The sequence below is a fragment of the Pongo pygmaeus genome, chromosome 1 (assembly GCF_028885625.2).
Source record: "Pongo pygmaeus isolate AG05252 chromosome 1, NHGRI_mPonPyg2-v2.0_pri, whole genome shotgun sequence".
NCBI lineage: Eukaryota > Metazoa > Chordata > Mammalia > Primates > Hominidae > Pongo > Pongo pygmaeus.
In genome coordinates this window covers 87,286,441-87,310,862 of record NC_072373.2, presented here as the reverse complement: position 1 = coordinate 87,310,862, position 24,422 = coordinate 87,286,441, and the positions used below count along the sequence as shown (strand labels likewise).

General features: G+C 39.1%; 1 protein-coding gene across 1 annotated transcript; it reads right to left on the bottom strand.

Annotated features, from left to right (window-relative positions):
• Positions 1–1,073: 1,073 nt before the first annotated feature.
• CCDC190 (coiled-coil domain containing 190) lies at positions 1,074–11,269 on the bottom strand. The gene is made up of 4 exons (XM_054439264.1): positions 11,102–11,269; positions 9,554–9,752; positions 5,730–5,853; positions 1,074–5,446 (listed from the first exon to the last, which is right to left on the bottom strand). Exons 1-4 carry the CDS (start codon positions 11,123–11,125, stop codon positions 4,852–4,854), a joined length of 942 nt encoding a protein of 313 aa, XP_054295239.1. The 5' UTR covers positions 11,126–11,269; the 3' UTR covers positions 1,074–4,851.
• Positions 11,270–24,422: the final 13,153 nt, after the last annotated feature.

Genomic DNA, 24,422 nt, shown 5'->3' with positions numbered 1-24,422 from the left:
AGTTTTGAACACTTGGTCTATGCTGTTTGTCTCATTTCTTCCATCTCACTATGAACAAATAGTCCTCAGCAAGAGTGTTCAAAAATTTTTCCAGTAGTGAATTGCATAAACATCTATACAGCATGTATACATTTTATCACTCATTTTTAAACTGATTTATTTTTATTAATAATTTTGAGTTGAGAGGGTTCATGCGAGTATTCAGTTTGATTCTAACCAAAATGTGCTATGTGTATTTGGAGTCTTTGTATGTGTATTCATATGTGTTTTCCTTTTACCAGGAAGGTTTCCTCATTGCCCAGTTTCATGCAACCAGTTCAATGGGATTAAACTTGAGTAGTTCAAAATAATTTAACTAATAACATTAAATTTCATTTACAATTTTTAATGATGGCTACTCTTAGGACATATAACAGCAACATATTCAAAATAGTGGTGGGAAGGTGGAAAAGTTAGGGTATAGTTTGCATTATGTATAGGGTATAGGGTATAGTTTGCCTAATTATGTAAAACATTTTTTTTCCTATAAATCTTAAGGGGGCCACACATGCCCCAAGCCACATTTGAGATGAGGACCATATAATAAAGACCTGTATTTCTTTTTTTTTTTTTTTTTTTTTTTTTTGAGATGGAGTCTCGCTCTGTCACCCAGATTGGAGTGCAGTGGCGCGATCTCGGCTCACTGCAAGCTCCGCCTCCCGGGTTCACGCCATTCTCCTGCCTCAGCCTCCCGAGTAGCTGGGACTACAGGCGCCCGCCACCGCGCCCGGCTAATTTTTTGTATTTTTAGTAGAGACGGGGTTTCAGCGTGGTCTCGATCTCCTGACCTCGTGATCCGCCCGCCTTGGCCTCCCAAAGTGCTGGGATTACAGGCGTGAGCCACCGTGCCCGGCCAAAGACCTGTATTTCTTATAGTCAGTGCAATTCAATGCAATGCATCTTTATATAGGTTAGGTTGAGAAATCTCAGTTTGGTGAGGTGTAAATATGGAATGGTTATCTTTTCTTACCCCCAGTAACTATGACCAACTTTGCTTAATATTTTTTCAGTCTGATCTGATAACTTCCATGCACTTCTGTTTTAAAAGTTTTATTTCTGGTAGATATTCATTTAACTGCAATTAGGTTATTATTACTTACGGTTCTCGTCCAGTTTAAAGTCTTTCTTCTCCACCCATGGAACTTCTGTTCTACTGCAGTGGCCTCACGAAGAAAAGGAGGACCTGGCTGCCCGCTCTCCCTTGTTCTGTCTTCAGTGCCTGAATGCCTGACCCAGTAGGTGTGGATGGAGGTGAGGGAATGAGTTGGTTCACGCAATGGTCCACACACCTCTGGCTCCTCTCCATTTTTTTTTTTTTGCAATGGTTGCTTGCTATTCTGGCTGTCATTGGTGAGGTAGAGCTGCTGACATCTGTTTGGATTGGTACCCCCTGCTTCCCTGGTACTCTTGGTGTGAGGGCAAAACACTTGCCCAAGCGTGATTCCCTCTGCCCTTCCTTCAAGGCTCATTTCACCCTGAGAGGAGCTGGTCCCTCCAGTGTTCCTGGTAAAAACTTACCCAACTTTCCCCCAACACTGAGGATTGTGACACCCTTCAGGGTGTTCTTCAGTAGCCTCCAGAACCTGGGGACGCTGGGTGAGAGACTGAGCCTCTACCTCTGGAAGTTTCCAGCTGCCTCTGCCTCTAGGTGGGAAATGGAATCTCTTCCTATTGAATGAGTTAAGGCAACAAGGCAAAAGCCACTTCTTCCTCATGGGGGAGGAAATGGGGAAGGGATCATCTGTCTGCAATACATCTCTGAATGAATGAATGAATGAATGAATGAATAAAAAGTTTCCTCAAAATTGAAGTATAAATTATCCCTTTTAACCATGTGTTACTAATTTGAATGTTAAAGATTTGTATCTGTAGGGTTGAAATCATTTCTTAACTGAAAACAAGGGCAGGAGCCATCAGACATGTGTCATTCCCCATCTTCTTTGAGAGGACAGTATGGGAAAAGAGTATCCTGGTCTTTGTTCCTCATCCACATTCTGTTATGGAGAAAGCTATTTTACTTATCATGTGCCTCAATTTCTTCATCTGTAAAATGGCAGCAAGTATCTCCCTGATTTTCTGTCTCAGAAGGTTTTTTGAATATTTAACGTAATGGTACAGGGTGGAGTTTCCAATCTTGGCACTATTGATGTTTTGAGCTTGTTAATTCTTTGTTTTAGAGGGCTGCCCAATGTATTATAGAATTTATGGTCCCTACCTACTAGACTCCAGTAGCAGCCCCCTCACCTCAGTTATGACAACCAGAAATATCTCCGGACAGTGCTAGATGTTTTTTGGGGGCAGGGGGCACATTTGCTCCTAGCTGAGAACCACTGGTATAAGTAAAGTGACCGTGGACTGGTCGCCAGCAAGACATCCTAGAGCACTGTGTGCCACATGAGGATTAAGGATTTAAACTGTTCTTTAGAATTTAATGAGTTACACAAGAAAGGCTCCATGCAGCAGCGTTCTCTTTGATTGTGTTAAGTTGTACTAATCAGAGTATTACATCCATTGTATTGAAGAAGGAAAATGTATTAGACTAAATGATAAGAAGATAAAATCTAGGTGGTTAGGAGATTTTTAAATGTATAATTTTGTGGCAATGCATGAAATATTATTTAAAACAGCATGTACTAAAATATTGATTTTAGAAGTGCAGACAGATCTGGGTCTGTCAGATGTATATGAAGACACAAGCAAGATACCAAGGAGGAACATGCAGAATGTTCACTTCTGTAGATGGCAGGAGTGAGGTGGACCTGGAACAGAGGGCATGGAACCAAGTGGAGCAGAGGCCTGGGCTGAAGCTGGCTCCCTCCTGCCTTGTGATGGCCCCTTCCCGCTGTGAGAGCTAGTACAGTGAAAAGACCCACTTAGCAGTGACAAACCATTCACTCAGGACTCAGCCTTGAGGGAGAATTGTGATGACGATAGGCAAGGCTTGCGTAGAAGACAAGAAGAAAGAACTTTTAGGAAAGAGCTTGCGCAGTTTACAAAGGGGTTCTCTAATTGGTGTATGCCTATTCCTGTTGGCCCAGGCATGGCTGGTGCAAATAAGTTAAGTTTTCGTGAATCAATCAGTTCTGTCACCTATGGCCAGCCTTCTTCTGTTGCTTTGCTTCATAGAAGAAAATGTTGGAGGAAGCAGATTTCTTTTGTTGCTTTCACTATAAAGTATTGTCTCCCCATTGAAGGCCAGAGGCTGGGCTAATGAAACTGACTCTCACATGTTTGATCTAAGTTTTTGTCTTCAGATAGGTGGTAGTGCGGTGTAATGAAAGAGCGTGAGCAAGGAAATTGAGTAGAGGAGAGATCAAATGCTAGTCTGCCATCTATTAGCAAGTTGCCACCACTCTTCCCTCAATTTCCTTATCTGTAAAATGGGGATAAAGAAAACTATTTTGCAAAGAAAACTATTTTGCAGCATTGTTTTGAGGATCAGTTGGCATGCTGTGTGGAATGTGTCAGGATGGGGGGAGGTACTGAAAAATAGGAGCTATTAGGAATTACTATTTTTAAACACAAGGAATTCTAAATCTGAGTTAAATGAAATGTTTTCAAATTAAATATACTTCAAATTTACATTTAATGAACTATAAATTTAATCTGAATTAATCTTCATTTCAGGCCCTTTGTAATATTAGTAGGTTGGGATCCTTTATCATTTCTGAGCTAAATAATCTTGTTTCATCAAAATATCCCAGGCTGGGTTACATCAACTATTGATGCCAGATATGAAATAGGCCCTCAAGTTTATTCTTCTGGAATTAAAGTTTGTTACTGGGCTGAAGATTTGAATTTATCCACCGTAGAGGCATGATTTCTTTGAGACCTACGGGGCAAGATGGTTTTCCTAATAGAGTCAGTGTAGATAAAAAGTGGTGATGATTTTATTCTACACTTCATTAGGTAGACAATAAGTTTAAAATGCATTAACAAAAAGCTATTGTTTTCTGATGACTTATGATGCTACTTATTTTTAGTGTGATATTTGGATCCATTGGATGGGAAACAAAATCTAATCGATTCTTTTACAGTGCAGCCCAAGTCATAGAGACCTACTTGAAACAATAACTTGTTAACAATGTTAGTACCTCTCGTTTTACAGTGAAATCATTTTGATAGAGTCTGCTATGCATTTGACAGCATGTTGGGAGATGTTTAAAAGTTTTTTAAATCCTTTGATTCTAGAAGATACGAGAGGGAAAAGATTGCCCATTTTTCTTTCAATAGGATTCAAAAAATTTGATATGAGCAGGTTGAAAGTGGGAAGGTGAAAACTAAAATGGAGCTATCTGTAAACAAAGGAAAGAAGGAAAGGGCTTCCAAAGAGAGCACGTGGGTGTGGTTAAAGAGCAGATTTTCTTTATAGACCATGTTACAGTACATATTTACAATCACATTCCTATTCCTACCACTACTATATATCAAACTAAAACAAAGAGAATAGCTACGCCGTTTTGCCAGCAGGTGGCACCATGAGAATCTTCTAGAGGAAACAGGAAGTCCCTGAAAGCAAGACTCTTACTGTTTTCCCAAGTCCAGTCATCAATATATATTCATATTTTTGATGACATCATAAACATATCACTTAAAATATTTTCAGAAGATTCATTCCTCCTCTCCTTTTTCATATATTAGCATTGTTCCTTCAAGAAATATTATATTCCTGGAAAATAATATGGAGTTTAAAATAAAATTGTAATTCAATTATGTTTGTTTGTTTTTCTCTGTATTGCTTAATATAGTCATTTGAGGAACACATTTCCTTAGCAATAATGGCATATGTTATTGTCAGGCTATGTTAAACGGTTAGAGAGGAAGAAACTTAGAGGGCACCCTGTTTTCACACTCCTTTCCTGCCCTGGACGATGAGGATTCCACATGCCCAAATATCTCCCCAATGCTAATCAATCTCTCAGACTCAGGGGGGACCCTGTGCCGGAGATAATGGGCATTTCTGGCCTTTGAAAGCAACTCTAAGAAGGTTGGCTTTGTGAACTCGTCCTTGAAGCTTCCTGCACATTCCATGTGATTTGGGGGAATTTGTTTTCCAGTGTTCCCATCTGGATTTACAGCAACATCTTTTGATCTGGTCTCATCAGCACATGCCATTCCACTATCACTAGCTGGGCTGGAACTAGGACCTTGTTCTATGGTGTTGGTGGAAACCTCTTGATTTTGGCACAGAACAGAGATGCCCTTGCTGGAGTCTATGTCCTTAGGTGGATTCACAGAATCTTTCTCTTGGGCTTTTGGTTGCTCTTTTATGAAGCAGGCAGTTCTGTTATTTTGAGAGAGTGGCTGCTTTTTGCTCTTCATGGGGTCTTTGAGACCAGCATCATGTGAAGGAGGCACCTGGGACTTGCTTTTGTATGTGTCTTGGGTCATACGGGTTGCCAATGCTCTGAGAAAGGAGATAAAAGAAAGATCTCTGAAAACCAATAAAGAGGCTCTTCTTTAGACCTTTCAACTTATTAGAATGTGGCCCCCTTCAGTATCAGCCAAGGTAATATAGGTGGGAATGGGGTGGAGGGTGAAACTGAGTGGTAACAATGGGGTGGGAAATGTAGGGAAAGTGTCTCACTTAAGAAGGGGAACGGAGCATTTCTTCAGGGAAACAGTTTAAAGAGGTTGTTGGGAAGAGGGACTTAATGTCATACCTATGAGTTTAGTAATCAATTTCTTACCTCATCTTCTTAGCCTGTGGGGCTCTGTGCTTCTGTCCTCCCTGTGGTGAGAACATGAGAACATCTTCTGGTCTCTTCTGAATTCCATTCCCCAAATAAGAGGAGAACTTTTTCTTCATGGTTTCTGCTTTGAGTTAATTAAGAAGTGTTATGAGTTGGATTGTGTCCTTAAATTTTTTATGTTCAAGTCCTAACCCCCAGTACCTCAGGGTGGGACCTTATTTGGAGATAAGGTCTTTACAGAGAAAATAAAATTAAAATGAGGTCATTAGGGTGGGTACTAATCCTATATTACCGGTGTCCTTATAAGGAAAGGAACTTAGAACACACAGACACACACAGGGAGAGCACTAAGAGACACAGGGAGAAGACAGCCATCTATCTGTAAGCCAAGGAGAGAGGCCTGAAACAGAGCCTGCCCTCACAATTTTCAGAAGGAACCAACATGTCTGACGTATTGATTTTGAACTTCTAGACTCTAGAAATGTAAGGCAATAAATTTTTGTTGTTTAAGGCACCCGGTTTGTAGTTCTTTGTTATGGCAGCCCTAGAAAACTAATATAAGAAGAAGAAAAATAATTCTGCAAACTGGGCTTTCAGAGAACCAATGTGTATAAACCTTGGTGTATATTACACATTAGATTGATCTGGTGTGATAGATGGAAATGGAAAATTTAAAGCAGTTTTCCAGTGTTTGCCTAGTATATGTTAAAGAGGATTTAGAAACACTAAGATCAGAGGTTTAAACTGGCTAAGCCCGTGGAGGTTTCCTTTGAACATTTTACTTGGCAAGCACAATGTTTTCAAAAACAAAATGACTGGGTGTGAGTGGATTGTCTCCTTCACCACAATTATGTGACCTCCTACCCACCTGTGAGTTTGCAACTGCCAGCCATGACTAAGTGGACTTTTCACTTGTTGAGTTGATGTTTTAGCATCTTGCAGTCATAGCTGCTATGGAGAACTCAATTAGTTTTTAAGACATCTCATGAATTGGTCATTTAGAGTTGAAAGTCTTGGACTAGTTTTGCTCTAGTGGGAGAGAACTCTTTAAATCTACAGTTCAGTCAGTAGGCACTAAGCAGACGGAATATGACCAGTTAGGGAACCTAGAATTCACATTGATCCTAATACTCTTTCATATGATCACTTCTTTGTGAAGTGATCAGAGCAAGGAAGAATTCGTGAGCCTCTCTTCCTTTGCTGTCTCCTTGGGGTCTTTCATGGGGGTTTCTTCCATGTAAGAACTTCACCTATTCCATATAAATTGAGGGATTTTGAGCTACTTCTCCCAGCAAGGTCTGTTTTCTGAAGTTTAGACCTATGGGGCCAATAGGTTCAAAAATGAACATATCTTCTCTGAAACTTGATGTTTCTCCAACGTTCGCTCTGTGAAGGTATGGTACTTCTGCCCACCCAGCTACCAGATTTGACAAGCTCATTTGAGTGCCTACTTTGTGCCAGGTAATATACTTTTGATTCTGGTTTTCTTTACCCTTGGATATATATTTAGTCTTAAAGCTCCGACAATTCTACTTTCTAAATATCTTGAGATGCTCGTCTTCTCATTTTTGTCACCTAACCGATGCCCTAGTTTAGGCCTTGAAACCATGGCCTGAACTTTGTAATTCTATCAGGTCTACTCTGACTATAGCCTGAGGTCTATTTTACCTTAAACTTTGCATCCAGAATGATCTTTTTAACATTTGAGCAAGTAATTTTCACCAGTCTCAAACCCTACAGGGTGAACTCTCAACTCTTTTGCAAGACCTGTGAAGCCATTCATGATTGAATTGGATTGGAGACATTGGCTATTTTGTGTTGTCTCTGAAAACTGCACCTACACCTTCTCCTCTTCCCCACTTCCATGTCACATACCTGCAGTACTGAGCTATTTGAGGCAAGCAGTGCTCATGTATGTGCCTTTATACATACTATTCCTTCTGCTGGGAGTGGCCCCATTCCATACGTCCTCCTGACAAACTTCCCACCCTTTCCCCCATTCTTCTCCTCCTCTAAGATTCTGCTCACACACTGTGTCTTTTGGGAAATCTTAGCTAAAGTCCTTTGATAGACACAGGAACCTTTTTATGTTCCTGCCCTACTTTGTGAAGAACTCAATTAGCAGTTTTGATCATCATTTTTTATAAGCAGAACTACTGTCCAATTTAAATATGAGCACCTTGAGGGCAGAGACCATGGTTTTTCATATTTGCGTTCCAGACTACCTGAGTAGCTGTTTTGCAAAGTCTGGTCTGAAATACAGCTGTCCCAGAATAATCTACCTTAGTATCATCTCAGTTAAAAATGTGGATTTTTAAGCCTGATTTCTAACCTGCTGACTCAAAGGACTGGCAACATGCATCTTAAATAATCCATTCACTGGCATATCATTGAATCTCAATAACAATTCCATTTAAATGAATCGTGGAAAACTATTGCCTAGCACAGTGCCTAAGAAATATTGAGACTTAATACATATTGCTTCCTTCCTGTATCCCCGATTTTACTGTCAAGAAGTCTGAGACTTAGAGAGTATATGACTTCCCAAAGGACATGGAGGCAGAAGCACCTGAATCAAAGTTTTCTGCCTCCTGATTCATACTCTTTCCAACCCAACTCTTTACTCAGCCAGGACAGCCACTTACTAGGGCCTGGCCTTTTGTACACCCTCCTGAGAGTAGGCATCTGATCTTCAGTGTCCTTTTTGAATAAGAGTGGGAATCAACCAAATGGCTTCTAAGACCCTTTTCCAGTATGTAAGCTCTCATTCTAGGTTGGTTTAACCATTTATTGCAGACAGGGAAATTGAAAGCAGAGGAGTTCAGTTAGTTGCTCAGAGTATCTTTCAAACCCAAAGCTGGAGGTTAGAAAGAATTCCCAGCCTAGACATTTGGCTATTACTCTTGGCCTTTATGTCATGTATAAGCTGTGTTGACCTGAAATATTTTATGTTCATTTATAGCACCTGGCCTTCCTCTTGAACATGGTCTGTCCATTTCAGACTCCTGAGTTCTGGCACTTGCCTTCAGTAAGAAAGGATGTAGTCTTCAAGAGCCGAGATATTTCTTTCCTGTGGTGAATTTTTAAGTAATATTAAAATCTAATTATTTTAATGATGAACAAAGGAGAACCAGTTTCTACAGACTGTACAACTGTGACAATTTTCAACAAAGAAAGACAGTAGAAGGGTTTCAATTGTGTAACAATTTTTAATTGCTAAGAGTGGGCACTTATATAGCACTTTCTTTATGTTTTGGTACTATTCCAAGTGCTCACTGAATCCTCAAATAACTTCATAAGGTAGGAAATACTTTTATTTTACATTGGAGGAAGCTGAGGTACTAATTCCAGAGAAATTTTTTATTTCTTTTCTTTTTTAACTTTCATAAAGTGGGCTAGGACAGTGACTTGCACATGAGTAACTGCTCAATAAATTGTTGTTAGATCCAAAAGAGAAAGATCAGATATTTAAAAAGGGGTGAAACCAAATCAGCCCAGATAATGAAAGAAAAGCAAAATGAAAAATAAAATTTGAAAGTAGAAAATGAAGGATTTAAGCAAGGAAGAGCTAACTTGAAAGATGGCAGTGACTGGAAGCCTGAGAAATGTTAGCTCAAGAAGGCTTATGAGTAGGCTGCTGCGGGGAGCTATGTAATTGACAGGGGAGGGACAAGGAAGGTTAGGCAGCCTCAAGTCCTGGCTGTGATCAAAAGCTCTTGCTGTCTTGGCACTCAGGGCTCTGAAAGGGCCTCAGCGGAGTTATGGACCTGCTGTCCTGCTGTGCCTCTGGGGCATCCTTCTCCCCAGTCTGAAAGTCTTACCTTGCTGCAACCTCTGCAGTTCTTTTTGGAGCTGCCTCTGCTCCCAGGTCAGCAATTTCACATGGTAGAGGCAAATATCCTTCAGTCTCTGCAGCCTTTGGTCCAGTCTGGCTTCAGCCTGCTTGGCATTCTTCCTCTCCAAATCAAAATGCTTATACAATTGTCCCCTGACCATGTGCCTCTCCATCTTCTTTATGGTCTAGAGACAATAAGGTATCACAAATAACCTGATAAATGGGAGACTGGGATAGTGACCCCCGGCTTTTAATCAGAGATCAGTGGTTGAACCTGGGTATTTCTGAAACCACAGGTGCCTAGTCAGATGAAATCACACTATTGTTAAATGAGTTTCCAGAGTAACACAGAAGGATTGAGGGTAGTCATTCCTCTGAGTCTCAGCCTCCCTGTCAATAAAATAGTGATGCAATACAATAGGCTCTCCCAACACAGCTCCCAGTCAGATTTCCATGAAGATCAAGTGAGAAGTGTAAGAACAACTCTTTGGGAGAAAAAAGGCAGTCTACATATATCAGGCATTATTCGCCCAATAAGAAAAGCCTCTTTTACTGTTTCTTAAAGGCTCCCAAAGAGGCTGCTCAGAGGTCTGGAGAGGATTTAGGAACTTAGGACACAGCCATTCCTTCCCGCACCATGCCAGTTCGTTAATTCACATATGTGTAGGTTCATTTAGCCTGTAATCCTACTGTATGCCAGGTGCTATGCTAAAAGCTAAGAGTAATGGTGAATGAGACACAGTTCCTACTCTCAAGGGGCTTTCTCGAAAAGTGGAAGATTGGGGTATCCTGATTATAAAGTAGAACAGCATCCACGACGAGTAGTCTGGGCAACACCGGGGAAGCTGCTTAGATTGGGCGAAAGCTCCACTTCTCGTCCTCACCCATCTTCTCAGACTTTAGATGCTTTCCTCCCTCCATGTACCCTGATGTCTAAGCCCACACCTACTTCTTTCTCCTCTAAATAGCACTAAGTAGGGACACATTTTTCTCTCCTTTGAGTCTCTATAATACTTTTCTCAGAGCTAAGAGCACAACATGTGCTCAGGATATAAACAGATTGCTGTCAATAAAAGGTTTGGTGATTTTTTTTTTTTTTTTGAGACGGAGTTTCACTCTGTTGTCCAGGCTGGAGTGCAGTGGTGTGATCTCAGCTCACTGCAACCTCTACCTCCTGGGTTCAACCGGTTCTCCTGCCTCAGCCTCCCTTGTAGCTGGGACTACAGGCCTATACCACCACGCCTGGCTAACTTTTTATATTTTTAGTCGAGGTGGGGTTTCGCCATATTGGCCAGGCTGGTCTCAAACTCCTGACCTCGTGATCCGCCTGCCTCGGCCTCCCAAAGTGCTGGGATTACAGGCATGAGCCACCGCGCCCGGCTGAGGTTTGGTGATTATAATACAGAAAAAAAGCTTAACGTTAAAAAGGAAGATAAGGTCAGGACATGGGAAAGAAATGCATTTTAAGGCACTTGTTTTAGAGTCTAAAGTATAGACTAAACTTTTATTAAAGAACAGGGCCAGTAGAACTTACCTCCAAATCCAGAGTTTTCACCATGAGACTATGTCTTGTTTCTTTAGCTATGTCAGGCTGAATCTTGATTAATGAGCTTATTTTTCTTCAGTAAACTTAGGAGTCTGGTGCTTGGAGAAAGGACGGAGGGAGACCGATGGAGAGGGCTGCGAGGAGAATGTTAAATACACTTGAAAGCTCTCTTCGTCCCTCCCTACCTCCCCTGGTCAGGAATGCTGGCTCCTTGGGCCATGGCACCAATCCCTGCTGGAGAGGCCAGAGCTCTAAATAGCTCTGTGGGTAAAAGAAGCCTGCCAGCTTCTAGCCTGTCCCTAGAGGGGCCCACAGCGCTCCTTCTCGGCTGTGTCCATGGGAGCCAGGAATGAAAGCAAGGAGTGTCTAACTGTGTTCTCAATCTCTCTCTCTCCCACCCTTTCCTCCTTTCTCTCCTTTTTTTTTTTTCTCTCTTTGGCATACCTCCCTTCCCTAGCCTTCATTCCTACTTCTTGAAAACCAGGTCAGCCTCAAAAGAAAGCACCCTGTTTTTTCTGTCATGACTGTTCACACTTCGTGCAGGAGAGAAGTTAATTTGTTTATTATGTGTTATTGCACACCGTACTGACCTTCCCCAGGCCTTTCCACATGCTCAGAGCACTTTGGTGCTTATCAAGATTTTCAAAGTGGTGAAAACAGCACTAAGCAAAGTAAAATTAAAATCAACTTTTGTGCCCATATTTTGAACAGCTACAGTAGAAGGCTGAGCAGAGCTATTGTTTATATAACAAGATACTGAGTGGGATTTTTACTGTTGCCTTGGAGCTTTGTCTGAAAATAAGACGCACTGATATGCCACAGTCTAAATACAGCTGCCAACACTGGGGCCTGATAATCCCCCCAGAGTTTACTGAGAGGCAGGCAGCTAAACAGGCCCTACTAACCACAATCATTGCCCAGCAAATAAATAATTATAAAGAGATTACGAGGGGTGGCGGGGAGGAAGAGCATGCTATTTTCTCAGTGGGAGGTAGTTCCTTTCCCATCCTTTCTCATGAGGTAATTCCCTCACCTCCAGAATTTAAATGAATGAGATGGGATTCCAAGAAAATTATCTGGGAGAATGAGATGCCACACAAGGAGAGACTGGGATTGGGATCTTACCCCCAGCTAGAGGCTTGTTGACTGCAGAACAATAGAGCAGCCCCCATTCCATCCCTTTGTTGCCACTATAGCTGATGATAGTGAGGGATTTCTTAGAAAAGCTTGGTTCCTGCACGGCATTTTGAGAGGGTACTGAAGAGGAAAGGCTTGCAGAAATAATCTATGGCTAAAGGGCAAGAAGGAGCCTTAGTGTGGAGTGCCTAGGAAAAGAATGGTGGCCAAAGCCATCCTAGTTGCTCTCAGCCCTCTGAGAATGCCAGAGAGGACCATGAGAGGGAGCAGAGGGGTTATATGAGGCAGCGGAAACCATGGCATAGTCATCACATTGCTCTTCTTGGAAGACAGTGCTTCATCTGGAAGGGAAATAGAATCACAGGTGGGGCCAGAAGGAGGCAGAGACAGAAGGGATGTGAGTGAAGATGAACTCCCTCATAAACCACACATCTCGAAAGCAGAGGACATGGGAACACAAAGAATAGACAGGAAAATCTATCTATGGGAACATAGGAACACAAGAATAGATAGGAAAATACCAGTCATGCCTTAGCATCACAAATGTGGCAGTTATATAGGAAGATCTCTGCCTCCTCTATTCTCTCCTAGCCCATGACCTTAAAATGGTTAGTGTTGAAAAGACAAGGGAGAGGAGGTATACACAAAGATCATGCCTTTTCCACTCCAAGGGTTGGAGAAGGAAGAATGATAGAGCAGATAATCCTCCTTTCCCATCTCCAAACCTCCTGGAGTCCAGCGAGGAGGAGTTTAAATTATATGTGAAACTGGAGCTTCAAAGTAGAATGGACCTTTTTTTTTTTTAAATAAACAAAATGGCAAGAAATGTGTAGAATTTTCCCAGGATATCATTAAGGAACAAGAAAGAAAATCAGCAAAGATAGTGATTGAAAGTGTAAAGCTACCATTCTCAGATTATGTTCTTGCTTCCACCACCAGAGAAAGAAATAGTTCAAACTGTTCAGTAAAGTGGTTTTGATTAAAATAAAATTTTACAGAATAGATTTTTAATGCACATCCATGTAGTTTTCTATAATTCTCTCTGTTTTACATGGAATCACATCCTTTTGTAGTCAAAACACATCTGGAATCAAAGAAGCTGTCATTTATAGAATATGTGACTTTAGTCATTAATACTGTCCTATCCCTTGGTTTCTTTATTTGTAAAATAGGTTAAAAGTAACTTTATCATAGGTTTTCTGACAGAATTGAATGAAATGATGAATTTAAAGTAATTCGTGTATAGTAGATGTCCAATAAAAGTTAGCTCCTGATTTTCAGCAAAGATGGAGTAATAGGAACTAGATTTACTTTTCTACATTAAACAATTTAAAAAAGCAGAAAAAAATCATGAAATTAAAAAAAACTGGACATCAGTCAGATACGATGGTGATCCCTGAAAGAGTGGAGACAAACCAGGGAATCCTTATTATTGTTACAGCTAGCTGACTGGAAAGGGTTTCCAGACCACAGCACAAGAATTGACCAACCAGGCAGTCGTTCCTGACTTGAGGAGACAAACGTGTAAGTTCAGAAAGGCCAAGGTATCCAGAATTAGCAGGGTAGAGTAGCAGATCTAAGAAGCTCAATGAGGCTGGGCACGGTGGCTCATGCCTGTAATCCCAGCACTTTGGGAGGCCAAGGCAGGCAGATCACAAGGTCAGGAGTTCGAGACCAGCCTGGCCAACATGGTGAAACCCTGTCTCTACTAAAAATACAAAAATTAGCTGGGTGTGGTGGTGGGCACCTGTAATCCCACCTACTCAGGAGGCTGAGGCAGGAGAATCATTTGAACCCAGGAGGTGGAGGTTGCAGTGAGCTGAGATCACGCCATCATACTCCTGTGAGACAGAGTGAGATTCCATCTCAAAAAAAAAAAAAAAGAAGCTCAATGAATCTCAAGCAAAAGATATATGAGTTAAACTACTCCAAGGTATATAAAATAAAATTATTTAAAAAAGTAATAAAGAGATAATCTTAAAAACAGCCGAATTTAAAAAGATACATTACATACAGAGGAACACAAATAAGAATTACACAGACTTCCTACCAAAAATGATGAAAACCAGAAGACAGTGGAGCAAAACTTTTAAGATTCTGAAAGAAAAAAAATCAACCTAGAATTCTATACTCAACAAAAATATCTTCAAGAGCAAAGGAAAATTGAATAATGTTTCAGTCACACAGAAGCTTAAATAATTCTTCAACAACAGACCTACAGTTCAAGAAACGTTAAAGGTAATTCTTCAGGCAAAAGAAAAATTACACCAGATGGAAATCCAAAGCTACAAAAAGAAATAAAGAGCACCAGAAATAGTAACTGCATGAGCAAGTATAAAGACTATTTTTCTTGTTATATAAATCTCTTTAAAATGTAATTAACTGTTCAAAGCAAAACAGAAAAATGTAGTGTGAGATTTACAGCATGTAAACAGCATGGGAACAGTAGTACAAAATTCAAGTGAGAATAAATGGAAGTTTACTGTTATAAGGTTCTTATAATATATTTGCAGCATTATAATATGACTTGAAGGTAGAATGTAATGAGTTAAAGCTGTATACTCTACACCCTAAAGCAACCACTAAAATAATATAACAAAGAATTATAAGAAATCAACAAGTCAGATAAAACTGAATTATAAAAAATACTAAATTTTGAAATAAAGCAGAAAAATAGGAAAGAGAAAATAAAAGAACAATTTGGATAAACAAGAAATAAATGGCAAGATGATAGATTTTAAACCCAAATATATTAGGAACCATAATAAATGTAAATTGTCTCAGTGCCCCATTAAAAGGCAGAGATTTTCAGATCAAATAAAATAACAAGGCCACACTGTATCATGCTGACAAAGAAACAAACTTTTTGTAAAGTATGAACAAATGAATAGGTTAAGAGTTAATGAATAGAAAAAGATATACCATGCTAACACTAAATAAAAGAAATTAGAGAAAGCTATATTTATCCCAAATAAAATAGTGTTCAGAGCCAATAATATTAGTAGTGATAAAGAGGTAATTTCTTAATAATAAAGGGATTAATTCATCCATAATAAAATCCACAATAGTTTGCACCTAATATGGGAAGGAAAAACAAATAGAATTACATGGAGGAATCAACAGACCCACAGCTATTGTCAGTGGCTCCAATATCCTTTTCTCAACAAGTTATTGAAAAAGTGTAGAGAAAATTAGTAAGGCTAAAGGAAATTGAAACAATATTATCAACAAACTTGACCTAATTAACATTTATAGAATGTTAATTATACCCAACAACAAAATACTCATTCTTTTCCAGTGCACAAGGAACATTTATCAAGATAGACCACAGGTGGCCCATGAAACAAGTTTTAATACATGTGAAAAATTAAAATAACAGTGTATTCTGTTTCATGTTGCTATAATGAAATACCTAAGGCTAAGTAATTTATAAGAACAGAAATGTATTTTTTCGTAACACAGGGTTGATTTGATGTTTAAAAACCAACATGATTTAACCATATTAACAGAAGATAGGCAAGAACCATAAAATCATTTGAATTAAAAATCATTTCACGAGATCCAATATCAATTTCATCAAACTAGGAATAGAAGGAAATATCTTCAACCTGATAATTAGCATCTATAATAAACCCACAGTAAACATTATATGTAATGAGAAAATACCCCCAAAGAATTAGAACAAGGCATAGATATTTACTCTTACCACTTCTATCTACTATTGTACTAGAGGACTTAGCTACTTCAGTGAGGCAAGAAAAAGATATACAGACTGGAAAGGAAAGTACAATTGTCTTTACTCACAGATGACATAATTTTCTGTGGAGAAAATAGTAAGGCACTTACATCTTGTGTGATTTTAGCAAGATCACATGATAATATATCAATATACAAAATATGTTTAGATATATTAACATAAAAATATTGTAAATTAAAAATACCATAATGAATCACAAAACATTTAGAAATACATTTAATAAAATATAGAACTACAACATGTTTTATAGGGAGATCAAAGAAGACCTAAATAGGCCAGGCATGGTGGCTCACGCCTGTAATCCCACCTCTTTGGGAAGCTGAGGCAGGTGGATCACCTGAGGTTAAGAGATCGAGACCAGCCTGGCCAACATGGTGAAACCCCGTCTCTACTAAAAATACAAAAATTAGCTGGGTGTGGTGGGTGAGGCAGAAGAATCGCTTGAACCTGGGAGGCGGAGGTTGCAGTGAGCCAAGATGGTGCCACTGCACTCCAGCCTGGGCGACAAGAGTGAGACTCCATCTCAAAAAACAAAAAACAAAAAAACCCTAAATAAATGAGGAGATATATCACGTTTATGGGCTAGAATCCTAAGTATTTTAGACTGCCAATTCTTCTAAAAACTATCCGTAGATTTAATCATGATCAAAACCCTAGCAGACTTTTTTTTTCTGGCAAATAAAGGTGACTCTAAAATTCAAATGGTAATACAAATGACTTACAGTAGTCAAAATAATTTTGAAAAGAATGAACAAATTATATAGGACTTAATATTATCAGATTCAAGACTTATTCTAACGCTATAGTCAATAAGATTGCGTAGTGTTGGTATAAAGGTGAACATGTAGGATCACTACCACAGAGAAGAGACTTTAGAAGTAAACCCACACATTTAGTCAGTTTATTTTAGAAAGAAACACCAATATAATTTAATGGGGGGAAAGAATATTCTTTTTACAAGTAGTATTGGAACAATTGGGTATCTATGTGGAAAAGAAATCAAATTTCAATTTTTATGTTACCCCCTACACAAAAATTATTTTAAAATTGATTATATACCTTAACATGCAGGCAAAACCTACAAAACTTCTAGAAGAAAAATAAGAAAAGAAAATTTTTGTAACTTGAGTTTGGCAAAGATTTCTTATATAGCAGGCAAAAAGACCAAAGAAAAAATTTGATAAAATTGACTTAATAAAAATTAAAACCTTCTGTTCTTAAAAAAACACTACGAGGGAAAACAAAAGGAAAGCAAGAACCTGTTGGAATATATTGACAACGCAAAAAAACCTAACCAAAAAACTGTATCTATATCTAAATAACACCAACAACTTAACATTAAGGACACAAATAACTATTTAAAAATGCAAAAAATACTTGAATAGACAATCCAAAAGAATATACAAATGGCCAATAAACAAATGAATATATGTTTAATGTTATTAGTTACTAGAAATTTAAAACAACAACAACGAGGTATCCCTTTTTACTCATTAGCACAATTTAAATAAAAAAAAGTGGTAAAACCAAGTATTGGTGAGAATATGGAGCAACTGGACTTTTATGCATTGGTTTTGTGAACATAAAATGATACGACCATTTTGGAAAACAGTTTGGCAATTTCTTACAAAATTCAACATATACTTACATATGACCCAGCACTTCCACTGCTGGATACTTAACCAAGAGAAATGAAAGCATGTGCTCATAAAAAGATTTGTGTAGAAATATTGTATAGCAGCCTTATTCATAATAGCCTCAAACTGGAAACAACCCAAATGACCATCAACAAGTGAACTGATAAATTGTAGTTCATCCATACAATGGAATACCACTCAGCAATAAAAATAACAATACATTGATATGGGCAAAAGCATGAATGAATCTTATAGATAACATGCTGGTGATAAGAGGCTGGATAGAAAAGAGAAGTGGATTCCATATATTTGAAATATTATAACATGCACAATTAATCTATGATGACAGAGATCAGATCAGTGGTTGCCTGGGTTGAGAGGTATAGATAAAGACTGATTACAAAAAGGAATGAAGGAACTTTCCTGGGAGACAGAGGTGATGATTACTTGCTGCATACATTTGTCGAAGCCAACAACCTAAGGACTTAAACTGTGAATTTTAGCGGATATAAATTATATCCCAGTAAAGCTGATTTTAAAAAAAACTTAATTTCATAGTAAAAGAAAGTCATTTTCAGAGAAGTAAACAAAAAATAGAGTTTGTCTCCACTAAATAAAATGCTGCAGGATGTATTTGAAGCAGAAAGAAATGTTTCTAGATGTAGGACTAAGATACAAGAAGGAATGAAGGGCAAAGAAAGTGGTAAACATGTGGGTACATCTAAATGAAGATTGAATGTATAAAACTGGAACTTGGAAAATGATTAATTCAAAGTAACACAGCACAGAGCTTTCAAAAAATAAGAACAGTTAATTGTTCTGAGGTTCTTTTTTTACCCTGAGAAAGGTAGACATTAACATTATACTTTCATAGATTAAGATTCATGTTGTCAATTGTGAATTTTAGCTCCAGATCAACTGCCAGAACAAATCAACAATCCCAAGAGGACCCACAGACCCTCTGGAGAAAGTGGACTGCTCCTGCAGGACCCGGGAGACACCCCAAATACTGTAAGTGTCCCAACTGTGGAAGTGGGAAAGGGAGACCCTCCTCTCCCAAACGCACACACCCACTGGAGAAAGTGAAGGCCTCTTTGTGGGAGAAGTTACCTGGAGTTGAGTCAGTTTGGAGAGTCAAGTGAAATACAGGGGTGGTGGAGGCAGTGGAGAGGTCCTGGGGGCTCACTGCGTCTCCTAGCAGGCCATTCCTGCCTGGCATGCCATTCCTGCCTGGCACCATGGGATCCATCAGGAGGGTGGCCAGAGCAGCAGGGGATAGAACTCCATGGGGAGAGGGAAATGTCTAGCTGAACTTTTTAACAACTTGGATGGGGCGAGACGCCTCAGGGTCAGAACTCAGGGGAGGGCGCAAATCTGGTGTGCAGACTCCACAGGTAGGGGACGAACCAAGCCCTTTTCTTTAGCAGCCGGTAGCCCAGGGCAAGTTTTCAACCCTGTTACAGCCTCCACCTGGAAACAGACTTGGGGCTGTTGCGGTGGGGGGGCATGGTGGGAGGGAGACCAGCCCTTCATTTTGTATGGGAGCTGGGTGAGGCCTGTGACTGCTGGGTTTCCCCCCACTTCCCTGACAACCTGCGTGACTCAGCAGAGGCAGCCATAATCCTAGGTACACAACTCTATTGACCTGGGAATCTGACCCCCATCCTCCACAGCAGCCACAGTGAGACCCACCTAAGCAGAGTCTGAGCTCAGACACGCCTAGCCCCACCCCCACCTGATGGTCCTTGCCTACCCACCCTGATAGCAGAAGAAAAAGGCCATATAATCTTGGGAGTTCTAGGGCTCCACCCACTGCCAGTTCCTCCTGATACTACCACAACTGATGCTTTCTGGAAAGCGCCACCTCGGGCAGGAGGCCAACCAGCACAAAAATAGAGCATTAAACAACCAAAACTAAGAACCCTCACTGGGTCCAGTGCACCCCACCACCTCCGCTGGAACAGGCACTGGTATTCATGGCTGAGAGACCCATAGACAGTTCACATCACAGGACACTCTGTAGACAACCCCCAGTATTAGCCCGGAGCCAGGTAGACTCGCTGGGTGGCTAGACCCAGAAGAGAGACAACAATCACTGCAGTTTGGCTCACAGGAAGTCACACCCATAGGAAAAGGGGGAGAGTACTACATCAAGGGAACAGCCCGTGAGACAAAATAATCTGAACAACAGGCTTCAACCCTAGACCTTCCCTCTGACAGACTACTGAAATGAGAAGGAACCAGAAAACCGACCCTGGTAATATGACAAAACAAGGCTCTTCAGCACTCCCCCAAGATCACACTAGTTCACCAGCAATGCATCCAAACCAAGAAGAAATCCGATTTACCTGAAAAAAAATTCAGGAGGTTAGTTATTAAGCTAATCAGGGAAGGACCAGAGAAAGGCGAAGCCCAAGGCAAGGAAATCCAAAAAATGATACAAGAAGTGAAGGAAGAAATATTCAAGGAAATAGCTAGCTTAAAGAAAAAACAATAAAAAATTCAGGGCACTTTGGACAAACTTTTAGAAATGTGAAATGCTCAGCAAAGTTTCAGCCATAAAATTGAACAAGTAGAAGAAAGAAATTCAGAGCCTGAAGACAAGGTCTTTGAATTAACCCAATCCAACAAAGACAAAGAAAAAAGACTAAGAAAATATAAACTAAGCCTCCAAGAAGTCTGGGATTATGTTAAATGACCAAACTTCAGAATAATCAGTGTTCTTGAGGAAGAAGAGAATCCTAAAAGCTTGGAAAACATATTTGGGAGAATAATTGAGGAAAACTCCCCTGGCCTTTCTAGAGACCTAGACATCCAAATATTAGAAGTACAAATAACACCTGGAAAATTCATCACAAAAAGATCTTTGCCTAGGCACATTGTCATCAGGTTATCCAAAGTTAAGAGGAAAGAAAGAATCTTAAGAGCTGTGAGAGAGAAGCACCATCATTCTTCACAGAATTAGAAAAAACAATTCTAAAATTCATGTAGAACAACAACAAAAAACCCTGCATAGCCAAAGCAAGACTAAGCAAAAAGCACAAATCTGGAGGCATCATACTACCTGATTTCAAACTATACTATAAAGCCATAGTCACCAAAACAGCATGGTACTGGTATAAAAATAGGCACATAGACCAATGGAACAGAATAGAGAACCCAGAAATAAACCCAAATACTTACAGCCAACTGATCTTTGACAAAGCAAATAAAAACACAAACTGGGAAAAGGACACCCTTTTCAACAAATGGTGCTAGGATAATTGGCTAACCACATGCAGGAGTATGAAACTGGATCCTCATCTCTCACCTTATACAAAAATCAACTCTAGATGGATTAAGGACTTAAACCTAAGGCCTGAAACTCTAAAAATTCTAGAAGATAACATTTGAAAAACCCTTCTATGCATTGGCTTAGGCAAGGATTTCATGACCAAGAACCAAAAAGCAAATGCAATAAAAACAAAGATAAATATCTGGGACCCAATTAAACTAAAGAGCTTTTGCATGGCAAAAGGAACAGTCAGCAAACAGACAACCCACAGAATGGGAGAACATCTTTGAAATCTATACATCTGACAAAGGACTAATATCCAGAATCTACAACAAACTCAAGTCAGTAAGAAAAAACCAAACAAACCCATCAAAAATTGGGCTAAGGACATGAATAGACAATTCTCAAAAGAAGATATACAAATGGCCAACAAACATATGAAAAAATGCTCAACACCACTAATGATCAGGGAAATGCAAATCAAAACCACAATGAGATGCCACCTTACTCCTACAAGAATGGCCATAATCAAAAAATAAAAAAAAAAAAAAGGTAGATGTTGGCGTGGATGTGGGAACACTTCTACACTGCTGGTGGGAATGTAAACAAGTACAGCCACTAACAGCCACTATGGAAAACAGTGTGGAGATTCCTTAAAGAACTAAAAGCAGAACTACCATTTGATCCAGCAATCCCACTACTGGGTATCTACCCAGAGGAAAAGAAGTCATTATTCAAAAAAGATACTTGCACGCTCATGTTTAATAGCAGCACAATTTACAATAGCAAAATCATGGAACCAACCCAAATGCCCATCAATCAATGATTGAAAAAAGAAATTGTGGTATGTATATACAATGGAATACTACACAGTCATAAAAAGGAATGAATTAACAGCATTTTCAGTGAGCTGGATGAGACTGGAGGCTATTATTCTAAGTGAAGTAACTCAGGAATGGAAAACCAAACATCATATGTTCTCACTGATGTGTGGGAGCTAAGCTATGAGGATGCAAAGGCATAAGAATGATACAGTGGACTTTGGGGACTTGAGGGGAAGAGTGAGAAGGGGCTGAGGGATCAAAGACAATAAATATGGTGCCGTGTATACTGCTGGGGTGATGAGTGCACCAAAATCTCACAAATCACCACTGAAGAACTTACTCATGTAACCAAATACCACTTGTACCCCAATAACTTATGGAAAAAAAAGACTCACATTGTCACTTCTGGGGTAACAGCTAAAAGGATTAAATAAAAGGATATGACTTACAAACTGGCAGGAGACAAACATTGAAATGATAAAAAAATCTGAAAATGGAGAAAGATAAAACGGAAAGTACAAAATAAGACAGAAACTTAAGTCCAAATGTATCAGTAATTATGTATATAAATGACAAAATATACCAATTAGAAGTCAAGAATTGTCAGACTGAAATTTAAAAAAAGAAACTCTACTTTATACCAAAATGGTTATGAATATAAAAGCAAATGAAAACAATGAAATCATAAGGCATTTCTCAGTTAAATCACAGTTACTGAGATGATTTAAAATATTTCATTATCACTCCCAAAACATGGACTTGAAATGTATAAAGTGAAAATTAAAATAACTCTAAGAAAAAAGTGACATCCAGAATCACATTGGAAAATGTTTCTTTACTTATTTACTTTTATGAATAATTGATAGATTAAATCAGAAATCAGTAAGTACATGGGATATTTAAACAATACATCTGATGTATGTTTAAAATCACCTGTGTCTATAAAAAATCAACATGTGTTTAAGGAAGGTCCCCAGAAGCTGTTACAAGAAACTTGTTTAAAATTTATTGACTTGAACTTATTCATGTGGCCACATCTAGCTGCAAAGGAGTCTGGGCAATGTTTTGTTTGTTTGTTTGTTTTTCCTGGGCAGCCATGTACCCATCTAAATATTTGGGGTTCCACTACTTTGAAAGATGGAGAAATTTATATTAGGAGTCAACCAGGACTCTCTGGCACAGATACTACTATAAAGATAGAGAGCTAAGATTAATTTGATGCTCAGCACCCTTAATATACAATAGGCTACAATTAAATGAAAATTAATTATTATAAATATAAGTGAAAATGCAAAGTTTAAAATGATGTGGCAGTACTACCTTAAAAGATGATTATACAAACAGTCAGAATATGCCAATGCTATTTTTTTAAAGATTATATTTGAAATGAATCAAATGCACTTGCATTCATACATTCTTGTAGAGGAATTCAAAATGCCCCTCCCTGCCTTATCTATTTATGAACACCAGTTCGAAGAAAATTGGCTCAGAGAATGATACCCACAAAAGATTTTTCAGGATCTGGCCCCTGCCTCATCTCTCACACTTTCCCACACCTCTTCCCTGCACTGTTTGCATTTCTCCAAAGACAATATGAATTCACAAAGCTCTAGGTCTTGTATATTTTTCTCTTCCTGGCTCCTTCTCCCTACATTGGCCTTTTGTTCCCATTGGAGAAACAGGAGTGTGCCAAGAGGGTATGTAGGCAACCTTATTTTTCCAGAGGTAATTAGGCATAATTTTCTCTCTTCCCCCTAATTCACACATGTAAAACATATAGTATTGACATTACTAATATCATCATTATTATTAAGTCTTTGAACTGTAACCAGTATTATGTTGCAATTTTTAAAAATATCAGTACCCTTGCACTGTTTGTCTATTTCCCCTAATGGTGTGCAAACTGCTTGATTGGAGGGACTTATTTTATTACCATTCTTGGTATCTTCAGCATACAGCACAATGCCTGGCTCACAAGAAGTGTTCAATACATTTATGTCGTGTGAAGTATTAATTAGAAAAAAATAGCAAGTTAAATAAGCTTCCTGAGGAACTTAAGTAACTCAACGTTTTAATTTTCCTAAGTAAACACTGAAGTGCTCTTTAGTGCTTCTCTTATCAAACTGAAAAGATGAGAGTGTTTTAAAAATAATGCCAAATGCCTTACTAATATTTTGAGTTGGGAAAACCATAGTCGACACGGTGTACCATGCTTGTTGAGGTCATCTCACATTCATTGTAGGTTGATTCATTTCCATCCTTTCATACTCCCTCAACTGACTCATTGTTGATTTAAAGCCGAGCTTTTTGCCCTTTGTCTTCCTATTTTGTATTGAAATAAACACTTTGTGAGCTTGTCAGTTTCCTAAAAACCAGCAGCCTTCACAAGAAAAGGGCAATGAGGTGCTAAGGATGCTTCGTTTCTAGCAGGGATAGTTTGTGCCAGGAAAGAAAGCTGGACGGACCTCTTTATTTCTGGTTATAAGGCTTCAGCCTTCTGTCACACAGTGTTCAGATAACAGCAGTGGCCACCCTTACGGAGGAAAAAGTACACAGAGTTATTTTGTGTACTTACCGAGGAAAAAGTACACAGAGTTATTGTGTGAACTAACACACTCTCCTAATCTCTCCATCTGTTTAATGGGTAACTTTATACAATAGTTGATCTCCATAGAGACAT